The sequence below is a fragment of the Eptatretus burgeri genome, chromosome 9, assembly GCF_056783735.1.
Source record: "Eptatretus burgeri isolate ZD-2024b chromosome 9, Ebu_testis_v1, whole genome shotgun sequence".
Classification (NCBI taxonomy): Eukaryota; Metazoa; Chordata; class Myxini; order Myxiniformes; family Myxinidae; genus Eptatretus; species Eptatretus burgeri.
The window spans coordinates 15002790-15017500 of record NC_140969.1 but is presented as its reverse complement, the minus strand read 5'-3'; the positions used below and the strand labels follow the sequence as shown (position 1 = coordinate 15017500).

General features: G+C 42.4%; 1 protein-coding gene across 3 annotated transcripts in view; it reads left to right on the top strand.

Annotated features, from left to right (window-relative positions):
• LOC147019606 (SLIT-ROBO Rho GTPase-activating protein 1-like) overlaps nt 1-14711 on the top strand; it is a 189221-nt gene that overhangs the window by 91586 nt on the left and 82924 nt on the right. For all 3 annotated transcript variants that reach the window (XM_085894155.1, XM_085894152.1, XM_085894153.1), the window contains exons 4-7: nt 5951-6013; nt 6278-6463; nt 6632-6760; nt 7276-7497. In XM_085894155.1, coding sequence (XP_085750281.1) covers nt 5951-6013; nt 6278-6463; nt 6632-6760; nt 7276-7497 — 600 coding nt within the window. The remainder of the gene's footprint in view (nt 1-5950; nt 6014-6277; nt 6464-6631; nt 6761-7275; nt 7498-14711) is intronic.

Below are 14711 nucleotides of genomic sequence, written 5' to 3'. Positions count from 1 at the left end.
GGGGTAAAACTTTCCTTCTCACAATAATGCAGACTGTGCTGGACCAAGAGGGAAAATATGTTACGAGCAGGTTGGAAGAACATGTGAAGGCTTATTTACCAGAAGGGAAGCGAGGAAAGTTATGTGGCACATGTAATTACAAGAGGTTTTATTTACAGGGTATCCATGCAGCAAACAATACGTCAATTTGTGTGGTATGACATAAGACGACCATTCATTTAATAGAAGACCAAAAAGAGACACAGAGCAGATCTATCTCGCTTATACACGTTACTTAACTCAAACATAATACGGCACCCATCCAATTCATTTCCAGAGAAGGTAGATAAGTAAGAGATAAGGCTAGTTTGAGGTGTTGTTAACCTCTTCGCTTACCTGTCATAAACACGCAGGCTCATGATGGTCCAAACGGTCGGGGAAAATGAGGAGTAAGGGGGGTGGCGTGATGCATGGTGAAGAGGTGCATGTGGGGTGCAGTGTCAGTGCTTAGAAGAAGAATGGACAGGGTGCACGATTGCTCTTAAAAGAACGGTTGGTTGGGCTTTGTCCTCACTGATTGTTGTTATGCGTCTAAAGGAGACGAATCAGGAAAAGAGAGAAAGAACACATGAGAAAATGGAACTATCTGGTGTGTAGTGTGACTGTCCTGGACTCCTGTCCAACTGCGCACCCAGATTGAATTGTGCTCAAACCACTCGCTCGCTTGCCCAGCTCTCCTCTTCTCTCTATCCCGTTCCCCCAGACCAAACCAGTTCAAGCCAAGCCGCGGAATGCTTGGGCGTTCTGCTAGTTAAGTAGCTCAGGAGGGGTGGAGTTTGATGGGGGTTGAAGTTGACACCCCACCCTTTGCAGATGTGATTGCCAGGAGCAAGGGTCATGTGCCACCTCCTCTGTTCCGAGCACAGCGTGTCTATTGGCTCTAACTTGCCTTTGGCTTAACGTCACACTTCCCGTGAGACAGCATCTGGAAACACATCTTCAGTCACCATTAGAACAGGTCACGCACATCTGCTCCCAAATTTATTGTGGGGCAAAATGCAGCGCACCATTCGAGTAACGCTACATCCGGCGCTCTATTTCCGTTCATCTCCCGCCACCTCCCGCTCTGTCATAGCATTATCGTGCTTGCTTTTTTTCTGTTACAAAGTGATTGTTGTGTTAAATATGGCATCAAAACATTCAGCTTTGTTAATATTGCCTCTGAAAGCAAAGTGTCTCATAAAAGCATAACACTGGAGTAAAAAATGAAGGTGATGAGGCGCTTTAATTCAGGTGATCGGGCCGTGAATACTGCGCATGATACGGCACTTGCTCCGACCACGGTGAGAATGATTTTTTAACTTGCAGACAAAATTAGAGCTGGTGGCCAAAATGTAACGTCTGACTGCGACTAAATTGACACGTAGTAGAAGCAGTGCGATGGAGTGACTGGATAGACTGTCATCCGTGTGGATTGAGGACCAAAATGAGCGGAATATGCTCCTGAGCCAGCTGGTTATGATGGAAAAGGCTAAAAAGTTTGTTTGAAAAATTGAAACAACAAGAGGGCGACTGTTTGGTGGAGAATTTCACAGCGAGCCGAGGTTGGTTTACCCCACGCAGCTTGTTTTCAACGGAGATGAAGCGGGGCTTTTCTGGAAGCGTAGGCCATCCCGCACCTTTATTGCAAGTGAAGATTAGAGTGCTTTGGGATTCAAGGCTGCCAAAAATCGCCTGACACTCTTGCTTGGAGGCAATGCGGCAAGAGATTTTAAATTAAAGCCCTTGCTTGTTTATCATTCTAAAACACCACGGGCAATGAAGGGTTTCTGCAAGACTACTCTGCCTGTCATCTGGTGGTCAAACTGCAAGGCTTGGATGACAGGGACATTTTCAGACCTGGTTTGTGCATGATTTTTGTCCAGCAGTGAAAACTTATTGTGAAAAACATAACTTTGAAAAGAAAGCGCTGTTACGGATGGACAATGCACCTGCTCACCCAGTCGACCTCGACTCCTCATCAACTGGCATCAAAGTTGAAGTTGTGTTTCTTCCTCCAACACAACTTTTCTCCTGCAGCCGATGGATCAGGGTGCTATCGCAGCATTCAAAGTTTACTACCTGTGACACACCTTTTCTCAGCTAATCCGTGACACCGATGGTGAAGACAGCCAATCAGTTTGAGGCTTCTGCCAGTCTTTTCGCATCATGAAAGCCATTGAAAATATCACTGAGGCCAGGAGAGAAGTCACAGACCACTGCAAGAATGGTGTTTGGAGGAAGGTTTGGCCAGAGTGCATCAAAGACTTTATGGGATATATATATATATATATATATATATATATATTATATATATATATATATAATATATATATATGTATATGTATATGTATATCTACATACATACATACATACATACATACATACATACATACATACAGGTAGTGGATAAAAAAAATGGAAACGCCTGCATAAATGAGGGACACCAAGTATATTGAAATTAATGGCTTCCTGGCCCATGTGTTATTTAAGCAAATAATATCCCAGCATGCTTAGGGTCATGTATAAAAATGATGCACAGGCCTGGTTGCCTATAATTTTGCCTATCATGGCTGCAAGAGAAGACCTCAGTGACTTTGAAAGTGGGGTGATTGTTGTGGTGTGTTTGGTTGGATCTTCATTGACAGACAGTTCAACTTGCTGATGCTTCATGAACAATGGTGTCTAAGGTGATGTCAGCAATGAACTTCGAGGGAAAGACATCATCAGCAAAAGGCAACAGTGGGCATAAGCGCATACTCCAGGACCGTCACATCCGTGCATTAATTTGAAGTACAAGGCAAATCAGGCAAGCAAATGCAGATCAATTGACTGTAAATTTTAATCTGGGTATGAGAAGCCAGTTTCATCAAAAACGGTCCGCCAAGAACTCAACAGATGGAGTTCCAGTGTACAAACAACTCATCACACCTGGTAATGCATGTTGCGAGTCCAGTGGTGCAAAGAGCACAGACAATGGACTTCCGAGCAGTGGAGCAATGTGATATGTTCAGATGAATCATCCTTCAACATGTTCTCGCCAAATGGACGAGTGCACATGTGGGTGGCGCCAACCAAAAGAACTCTACAACCCTGAGTGCTTGGTTCCACCAGTGAAGGGTTCTGGTGGTTCTGTCATGTGGTAGGGTTCATTTTCCTGGCATGGTTTGGGTGCAGTGATTCCCTTAGAAAGCAAGGTCAATGCCAATCACTACTTAATGGTTCTTAATGATCATCTTCACCCTATGTTGCAGAATTTCTTTCCTGCCGGGAGGGATGTCTTTCAGGATGATGATGCCCCCATCCACAGAGCATGTGTGGTCACCCAATTGTTTGATGAGCATGACACTGCAGTTTCCATGTCATGGCCTTCCCAGTCACCTGATCTGAACCCAATCGAACATTTATGCGATATTCTGGAACGACGCCTGTGACAGCATTTTCCACCTCCATCACAGCAGGTGTGAGTTGATTGACTTTCTCATGGAAAAATGGTGCCACATCCCTCCTGCAGAATTCCAGACGCTGGTGAACTCTATGCCACAACGCATACAGGCCGTCCTGGCCGCACGTGGTGGCCCAACACCCTATTGAGTGACTTTACATTGGTTTCCATTTTTTTTTGTCCACTACCTCGATATACACACACACACACACACACACACACACACACACACACACACACACACACACACACACACACACGCACACAACATTTTAGATCCAGGCACTATGTTTTGCTTTCCGCAGAAAGTATGATGTTTCCTGCAGTGTGTTACTTACCAAGTATTATTGCTCATGAGCCCGAGAAGGTTAGGGACCACTGCTTGAGGCTATCGTGCCAGCCCATGTCTGAAATTGCACATTCTGAAGAAACTGTTTAGTGACACATAAGTACCACATTACAGGAAGACAAATGCTGTGCCCAGCAGTATTTCATTGAAATTTTAAGCCCAGGGTCACAGTCATATGTAACAATGCAGTTGATGGGAAATGTGTTAATTTTAGCATTTGACTTTCAATTTTGGTAATCTTCCTCTATTGCCAACCAAAAGCTTTTTTGTAAAAATAATTATTTCAGGACTCATCAACTGTTGAACATCCAGGAAACTTCGTTTTGGCTTTTGTCAGTTATTTGTGTTTCATCAGGGGAGAAAAAAATTCAATCTTTGAGAATGTAACTTTGCAGCTGAACCTGACAGAATAGCATTGAAAGGGCTTGGCTTGTTAATTGACTGCATTTGTAACTCAAGTGTCAAAGGATAAAAGGTAGGAAGCCACCACTTCAATGATCTGTAGGAAAATAATTGGCTTGTGGTGGTGACTCCCACCTAACCCCCTCACCCCATGTGATTGCCCATTGTCATTTGTATGAGGGTATCATCACTAATATTCACTAAAATGGATTTGTGGGCAATGCTGCCTTTTCACAGGTAGCACTTTAGGGCCTATCCCTCCATCTGGGATTTCATTTTAGAGTCGAGACCACTAAGCCAACAGCATACCTAATTTTCAATTATTATTTGAGCCTTGCAGGTGCTTGTTTTGGCTTTTGCACATCTAAGGAAGGGCTGGCAGGAAGGCCTTGAGGTACGCACACTTGCCTCGAAAATGTGTAGCCTTGGTTAGAATCTTGGCCAAGCTATAAATTGTCATCCCAGTGTTTAACAGGCAGGGTGATTCATCTATCTCTCAAATGGACATTAAACGGAGGGTCCCATCTGCCGGCATTATTTGTTGGACGTTAAATTATTTGTTGCCCGTCATTGACTTTCCCATCTGCCACATTGCCCTTCACGAAGTGGAGGCAAGCTATTGCTGGCACAATGGACAAATTCAGAATTTCTGCCCTGACTTCCTGAGTTGGAGTGGGACCCATCCAGGATTGTAGCTTCGTAACTGCTTCAGCAGCACCAATGCTCTGTTTAGGATGTGGTACTTGATGATGATGATGTCGAAGGACTTGCTACTGTAAAGCTTTTGTCCCAACACAAATTGTGGGATGGGCACAAGGTATAAACAATGTTGTCTTTCCTTTACTGCTATTATATGGACATGATATTTGAGAAATGGTATATGCAAGTTTTATTTATTTTCATTGCACTTATAGTGCTTACATGTGCACAGTATCATTAAGAAACACCTGTTTTGTGTTGTTATCTTCATGGTACAAAAGCATAATTGTTAATCATCTCGAAACATGTTGGAAATACAAAAACGATGTGTCCATCATCAATAAAATTCACAGGAAAGAGGAAAGCACTGTAGCCTTTACGATCTTCAGCTAAAATATGTTTATGGTTTTACTGAGATGTAATATACAGTATATAATATATATATAATATATATATATATATATATATATACACATATATTATTATTTTAAAATTATTTTAAAGATTTATTATTATTATTATTTTTACATCATGAAGTATTGCAGGGGAAAGAATTTGAGTTTTCAATCATGGCAAAGGAATGCTCTCACAGGTTGGAGGTTCCTGTTAACCCACACTTAACAACATTGTACAAAGGGACACGTGAGAGCTTGAGGAACTGCCAAGTGTGAGATTGATGATGTGGCATTGTAGGGGATGAGTCAGAAACTTTTGTTTTGAGTTTTCAGCTTCTATGCAAGGGATTTTCAGTAATAGCAGAAAGTGCAGTGTGTTCGACATGACCTTTTACATGTTTTTTTTTTCTTTCTTTCTTGCTATTGTCGAGTTCGGTGATGGTGAAATTAAAACATTCATTGCTTTCTCATTCATATTATGACAAACAGATTGGTTGGAAGAACAGCTGCAGGGGATGCATAAGACTGCAGAAGACTGCGGTATTCAGCATGCTTCCTTCCGAGGAAGCATGCTGAAGACCACGGCTTCTACATGCCTCGTTGAATGACTAACCTTCTCCTTATGCACTCTTTTTGTATCAGAGCAAAGATCTCGGTTTTCTTCTCCAAGATGATCTCCTAAAGTATGTCAGTGAGCTGTCTGCGGTAAGAATGAATGGCATCACCTTTGGCTTTATTTGCATGCTTTGCCATTTTCTCGTTTTATCTGAAACCAAAGTATAAACACTCGCTGTTTGATGTTCTCCATTACTATGCTTTTGTTTCTTTAACTTTCGACTTTGACATTTGAATTCTCTCCTTTGACTTTTTCCTCCCTTTCGTGTGCTCTTGCTTTCTTTGCTGCTTTCTCATCATTTTTTCCTGTGTGATACATCATATTGTCCTGGTACCATGTTCTACTCCCTGCAGGTGATCAAGACATACCGTGCCTATCACGCAGAGAGCATGAGTGCCGAGAGCAAGCTGAAGGATGCCGAGAGGCAGGAAGAGAAGCAGATTGGCCGTGTGGTCGAGATAACCGGTCTGCCGTTTAGGCCAGACGAGAGACCGCAGCGGCGCAGCTCAGTGCGCAAGATTGAGAAAATGAAGGAGAAGGTCTGTTGTGCAAGTTCGCTTGTAAACATTTCATTTAAACTCAGTTTATGCAAAGTAAAGGGCGGCATTATTAATTATTGATCAACTATGCACCACGGTTAGCTGATGTCGAAAATTATAGGATATACGAGTATATCGTAACTGTGAAGGCCTTTGTCATTCCCACAGCGGCAAGCCAAATATTTTGAAAACAAGCGCAAGTCCATCAAGGCTCGTAACGAGTACCTGCTCACAATGGAGGCCATAAATGCTTCCGTGCACAAATACTACATCCACGACATATCCGACCTTATTGATGTGAGTATGCAGCAAGTACCATACCAAGGACAGGTTTACAATGATGACAATTGAGCTAAACAAGATTAAGGATGTCGCTGCTTAAAATTCTAAAAAGTAGAAGCCACAATTGCACCATCACGGTTCCTTTTGATGGTACCACACAGGTTTGGTTTACCACTTCATAGGACAGACCTTATAATTATGACAGGATGGTGCGGTGGGTAGTGCACGTGTGTTTGAGCTGTTTAATCTGGATTTCATTCTCGGCCTGACTATATCAACTGTGAGTTTGGTGCTTCATTTTTACTTTTTAAGTTTTTTATTCTTCATGAATTGAAACAAGTTTGTGGTAGGGTCCCAGACTGTCGTGAAATCTGTCCCTGTGTGCAGTTGTTTTTCCCACAGTTATAAAAAAACTGAACATGATTTGAACGCACGTGGATTCAAACTAAATATATAAATGCATATACTGAAAGCAAGATGCTATGAGTGTGCTTTGAAGCTTTATGCCATTTACTTCTTCCGCTGTGCAGTGTTGCGACCTGGGCTACCATGCGAGCCTAGGTCGAGCTCTACGTACCTACCTCTCAGCTGAATTTAACCTGGAGAGCTCACGTCATGAGGGTCTTGATGTGATTGAAGGTGCCGTGGATACTTTGGACCCACGCAGTGACAAGCTGCGTTTCCTTGAGGCGTACCATGCAGTGTTTTGTCCACCGAGCCATTTTGAATTCCAACCTCATACTGGAGATGAGGTAATGCCGCTGGCAGAGATCTTGACTAATGGAAAAAAAAGTTGTGTGTGTGTGTGTGTGTGTGTGTGTGTGTGTGTGTGTGTGTGTGTGTGTGTGTGTGTGTGTGTGTGTGTGTGTGTACATATGTTTCTACTTTCTTCCCTGCTTAGGATCCATTTGTTTGATTTATTCGCAGTGTTTGGTGAGATCGTCTGCTGTCAGACCTTGAGACAAGATAAAAATGCTCTCCTTGGTCATTATTCGTTAATTTTTTTGCAGTGGAATCCAGTATTTATTTATTTTACTGGTTATAGTGTTGATATTTTTTTTCATTATAGTTACAGCTTGTTCTTTAGAGTCAGTCTTCTGAAAACCTTCCTGTTCCTACTGCTAGAACCCTAGCACTTTATACTGGGTGACCGTATGAACAAGATCCTGGTTCACTTTTCTTCCTCCCACACTCTTTGTGCATGCCCTCAGTCTACATATTGTCTGTAGGCTCTTTAATTTTTGGGTTTTCTTCCACGAAATGAGTCAGACGTCCCAAACAATCATTTTTGAGATGCCTATACTTCCTGATCTGCAAAAAAAAAAGTTTTAAAATTCTACAAACTATATGATGATGCCATGTGAAGTTCTCAAGGTTCAGGCCAATATGTTGAGTTTTCAGATGATTCAAACTGTGAAATTGAGCATGAACGATAAGGTGCTGTTTTTCTTTTCCCCAATTTTCTGCACGTTCACCTTGGCTACGACCATTTGAAATGAACATACCTCTAAAATTCGGCATACTTGTACATGGTTACCTTGTCAAAGGTTCTGCCTAATTTAATTGTGAAAGCATATGTCAACTAGAACGACCTGCGGTCGAGCACATACCTCCGCCAAGCTGAACAGTTTACCTTTTGTAGTCCACTGATAGACTGGATCTGCATCTGTTCCCTAACCAAAATCGAATTGGCTTGTTCTTATCACATACTCAACTCGTCCACTAAGTTTCTTCTGAATCCGTCCAAAACAGTTTGAGAAATCGATCTATCCATCGTTTTTGTTCCTATCTCTCAAGAGTGAAGAATCGCTTAAAATATTCTCGTTTCCACATATTCACCAAAATCTAATCAATTTGTCCTTGTCACACACCCAACCTATCCACCAAATTTCATCCAAATTCATTTGCAACTTTTTGAAATATCCTGCTCACAGACAAACAGACAGACAGGAGTGGTGAAAACATAACCCACGTCCACCTTTGGCGACGGAGGTAATTAATGGTTCACATTTGATTTGCTGTAATCATGAGCTGCTACTATTTTCTACTACTAGCATTAGTTTATGGATGCTAAAGATCCCATTGTGTATTTCACGAAGAGTAGACGAGCTATCGATGCCACCCTGAAGAAATTCCAATTTCCTACATTAACCTACAGGGGGCACTCCATCAGCGACACAGCTGTGCCCCCTCGCAATTATGCAAACCATCAGCCATGTTTTGCTCACACAATGCTGATTACTACATACATACATACATACATACATACATACATACATACATACATTGGGAGCATGCACCTTCACAGCACGTCGCTACATCCACTTTCCACCGGTACTCCAAGGACCTCTGTCTGGCCATCCCCCAGGCAGATGCCTGACCCATCCCCATCTTTTAAGGATAGGACATTCCAGGCACCCACCCAAAAGGACCCCCTCAGTTTAACCCACAGACACCCAAGGAGACCGCCTTCTGGTGGACAACATCTCAGCACCACCCTAACACACTACAATGTGTTTTGCGGAGCGAAGTGTTTTCCGGTGGCCAGAGTTCAAATCCTGCACTACAACTACTACTACTACTACTACTACTACTGCAATTACCCCAACCACTTTAATGGCCACAATTATTGCCACCTTGTTGCGTCGACCAGGGAAGTTTTTGGCCCAACTCTCTCATGAACAGGCTGGCTAGGCCTGTTGCTCGACTGAAGCTGGGAGGAATTTGGAAATTGGTCAGGGTGCCGGCGATGACTCACCTACTCTTTGTGAATGACACTGTGGCCTGTGTGGTATTTAATGTCCACCAACGTATGCTAGCAGATGGGACCCCAGTAATGTTCTTCTGAGGAACGGCGCACTTTGGGATGCAATGGCCTGTCTGCAAACCACCAATCCGAGTCGTGCCAAAAATCAAACCCAAACTAGATGGCATAAATGTCAGTGCGCTTTCTCTGGGATCCTGTCACTGCATCTGCATCATCATCTGCATCATCCTGTCACTGTCACCCCGAACTGATGTTGATTAGTAAATTAGCATAATTGGTTTACTTCCGATGCCATAACATGAACAATATTACGTTTCATGCCGTTTCATCAGAAATATTTAAAAAATAAATTTATCACCTTTAAGTTCACAGAAAATATCGCAATCTTTAAACATCTCGGCCGTAACCTTCTTCATCGCGGCTATCCTTGGTATGCTGCCATTCTTTTCATTCTCAGATTTCATTCTCTGAGGTTTCAACAAAGTAATCAGCATTCAACCCACACATAAATCCACCAAGGACTTGAAATCCAAGTTACAGCTTCTGACCTCATTGAGAGCGCGTTTGGTGTTGCAAAAATTGTTCCTATGTTTTTTTTCTACAGGTATTGTCGTCCACTTAGACAACCCTCATAAGAAACCTGCTTCCCAAAGTAATTGTGCTTACCACTTCTCCAAGCATCATTTCCACATCTACCAGTGCATGAAAGGCAACATTGTTATTTGTTAATACCTTGTGCACATCTCCTCACACGGCAGCGTGAGCAATGGACAATGTGATGATGTTTGGCACCAGGAATGTTGAGCCCTACTAAAGAGATGAATTTATTGGTGGTATTCCCACACTTCTGTTGGGTTAACTGCTCAATGAATATGCATGAAAGTGCCTTGATGGGATTTCTGAAGATGTCAGCTTTGCAGCGATACTTCATAAGTGGATGTTGAGCATGTGGATCGTCGTGAAACTCGATCATTTCTCAGCGACTTGTCAGCCAAACTTTTCACCACTATTTCCTTTAAATCTCGCTCAAGAAATAAGCAACGTTTACCTTCGGGCGACCATTGGGGTTCAGGTATACCCAAAATCAAGTTTATACGTCAATACTTTTTCTCTCAACTGTCATACAAAGATTAATGACAACAACATATGGCAATAAAATGTGCACAGAAAGTAGAAGAGTCCAACTACCTAAAATGTGAAAATCCTGAAAATATCCCTTTCTGTTGGCTTAAAAAGTCACTTAAAGAAAATATGTAATCTGCCACCACAAAGTGAGTCTGAAGGACTGGCACCACTAAATGAATCTGAAGTCCTGGCACGACTAAGTGAGTCTGATGGACTGGCACCACTAAGTGAGTCTGAAGGACTGGCACCACGAAGTGAGTCTGAAAGACTGGCACCACAAAGTGAGTCTGATGGACTGGCACCACGAAGTGAGTCTGATGGACTGGCACCACTAAGTGAGTCTGAAGTCCTGGTACCACAAAGTGAGTCTGATGGACTGGCACCACTAAGTGAATCTGAAAGACTGGCACCACAAAGTGAGTCTGATGGACTGGCACCACGAAGTGAGTCTGATGGACTGGCACCACGAAGTGAGTCTGATGGACTGGCACCACTAAGTGAGTCTGAAGGACTGGCACCACGAAGTGAGTCTGATGGACTGGCACCACTAAGTGAGTCTGAAGGACTGGCACCACAAAGTGTCTGAAGGACTGGCACCACGAAGTGTCTGAAGGACTGGCACCACTAAGCGAGTTGGAAGCATATTTAAGCTTCTTTTTCATTTTATGATGACGCCTGGTGGCAGAAATGTGTCCAAGACTGAAGTTTGCAAATTTTCACTTTGGAGTTGTCTTTGTTAATTTATGGAGAGAGCCGTTTCCCTAATCTATGGAAAGGCCATTGCACACAGCTCCATTTGGGCAGTGGTGCATGTGAATGCCCTGCATTGTTTGTTTATCCACCTTGCACTGTGCATAAGGATGTCGAGGCAGTTTCATTGGCTATGGGTTATAATACTGCATGGCATTCGACATAAGATAGGAGTGGCCAAGAATTTGTAATTCCGTGAGGGTACTGGTACTTTTCACGAAGGCATCTTTAACAGGATCTTTAATGTCCACCAATTATAATCCTGGCAGACAGGGCGCTCAGTTTAATGTCCATCCAGGGGACAGCACAGACACTGATGAATCAACCTGCCTGTGAAACACTAGGTTGACAGTTTATAGCTGGGTCAAGATTGATCCCTGGATAGACAGCTTAGAGGTGAGTGTGCGTACTTCTCGGCTATCCTGCCAGTCCAAATGCCCTGTAGAGATGTCTTTTTTCATGTTTAGTTTGATGTCTATATTTGTCTCTTTATTCTTCTCTTGTTTCTCTCGAGACCTATTATAATATATATATTATATGTATGCATATACCTGTGGGAATTATATATCGACAAACCCATATCCAAATGATGGGTAGGGCAAGGGGGAGTCAAAAGGGTCATCCAACCTCTCCCCCCCACCTCCTGCCCCCACCTCCCCTCCCCTTCTCGTTCCTTGTTATGAGGACAAGAGTCTCTGGCCTTTTCTCCATTAGAGAGATGAAAGTTTAGTATAAATAATGTAGAATGCTGGGTTTGTCTTGGGCAAAACAATTAAATCTGTCCTGATTGTTCCTGGGCAAATATTTTGCTTGAACTTGAAAAACATCCAAAAGAATGTCCACAAGGCTGACTGATGTACATAATATTTGACAGCCCACTGAATTTGAGGCAAAATGAATGAATGTTTGGCCATATTCCCAGAGGGAAAATATGTTCTCGGAAATATGTCAGCCATTGCAAGTGTGGAAATTCATTGTGGCAGCTGAGAATATATGTTGGTTCTTTCAAGAAAAAGTGAATATAGACGAAGAATGTAAAATTTATTTGCTCCGTGTAAAGTTAACGTCACGATAAAAACTTAACTCAGGACCATGTATAGGATTTTATGTTGGGTATTAAACATAAGTATCCAATCATAGCATATCCCTTACTCTCTTTGTGCTGTGGTTGCGTAATGAATGAATGGTGAGAGCATCCGCTCTGAGTCTGGGAATGGGTCTGTTCAAACCCCAGTTGAGTCATACCAAAGACTTGGATCAAGGAAGGGATCAGAAAGTACAATTTGTAAATACTGTTTGTATATTTATATATTGTATACTAGCAGGGACTCATGAAAATTCAGTGTAATGTAAAGTGTAACTTTAAGTTGTCAACTCCCCCTATCAACCCCTCCCCTCCCCCTTTTTTCTTCAAGTTTTCAACTCAACCAAATATGCAACTGCCCCCTCTCAACCCCAATGCCTCAACCCCCCTCCCAACTCTATCCCCTCTCTGCCCTGCTCCCACCCTGACACTCTGTCCTCCCCTTCCTCTTTCTTCAAGTCCTCACCCCCCCTCCCCATCCCCAAGTCCACATCCCCAGCCTCCAAATACCAAGTCCAAAACCCCTGTCACAACCCCTAGTGCTCAACCTACCCTTCAAAAATTCCTAGTTCTCGACTCCCTCTCCTCACACTAAGTCCCCAAGCCCCCTCCCAACCCCAAGTCCTCAACACACCCCAAAGCCTCAACCCCTCTCTCCCAACTCTCTGCCTCTTTCTGCCCCGCTAAACCCAACTCTCTGTTCTCCCTTCCCCCTTTCTTCTTCAATTCCTCAAACACCCCCTTTCCCCATCCCAGTGCCTCAACCTCCTTCTCCCAACCCCCCCCACCCCCGCCCTCTCCAATTCTCCAACTTTCTGTCCTCCCCTCCCCCTTTCTTCCCATTCTTAACAACATTAGACAATGATACACAAGGAACTTTGGTGCAAGAGGAGGCCATTCAGCCTGTCATTTCATTAAATTCGGTTCACTAATCAAAAGCGAGACGGCTATTGTTTTTGAGGTCAAAAAGTCAAAGTCACGGTCACATAAAGTCATCAATTTTCTTCCAATTAACTTGAAATTTGAACAGGATTTGCATATTGGGTCACTGAAGCCGATTGTTTTTGAGGTCCAAAAGGCAAGGTCACAGCAACTGATTTCACCAGTACCATTCCATGACCACTTGTCTGTTTATTACTTGCGAAAATCTAAGATTTTTCAAGTATGTTGGTTGGTCACGTGTGTTGTTCTGTCTGTCTGTCTGTGTGTCTGTCTGTCTGTTTGTGTGTTGTTTGGATGCCAATCACCTATAGGTCACATTTTAAAACGGATCTTCATGAAACTTCACGAAATGGTAGAGTTGGTCGTAAGCAAGAAGTCGAGTGATTTTGAGGTCAAACGGTGAACAACTTGTATCAAATTTCTAAAATCATCAATTTTTATCTGATTGAGTTGCAATTTGGAGAGGATTTGCACATCAGGTCAGTGAATTTAGCCACCAATTATTTTTGAGGTCAACATTGGTCAAAAGGTTAAGTGTAATTTGTAAAATCCTCATTTTTCATCCCATTGACGTGAAATTTGAAGAGGAATTGCATATGAGGTCGCTGAATTCAACCAGCAATTATTTTTGAGGTCAACATAGGCCAAAAGGTCAACAAAGGTCAAAAGGTCGACATCGGCCGAATTTCTAAAATTATCAATTTTCATCCGATTGAATTGAAATTTGAAGAGGATTTGCATATTTGGTCATTGAATTCAAACACCAATTATTTTCATGTTCCAATTTGTTTTTGGATTTCGCAAGTATCGTGCTCTGCACAACGTCTTTCTTTCTTTATTTAGATGAGAATGGTCCAAGAGACACCAAAAATGGTAATAACAAGCTGTATATTTAGGTTCAAAATACATTTATGTATTTTCTTATGATCAATCCATGTATCTTGAAAAATAACAACAATGTTGATGTCTCTTGGCATATTGTGAGTGTTCCATTCATGTATCTTTTAGAACGCCCCTTGTTGTTGTGGTGTGAAACCTGCTTCTTGTGCAAAAATGGTGGATATTATTGATGTCAGAACCTGATTTGTGTCACTCATATAAATAGGTGCAAGGATAGTTGGGGAAAAGAGATGTAATAGTCTGACTTTCCCTTTCTCTTGGCTGAATTTTCTTGCTTATAACGAAGATACAGATCAGGAATATTTTCTCGTTGTTGCAATATCATCGATTCCATGCCAAAATTGGACCATGAAGATAATTGGTGTTTGAATTCAATGACCAAATAAGCAAATTCTCTT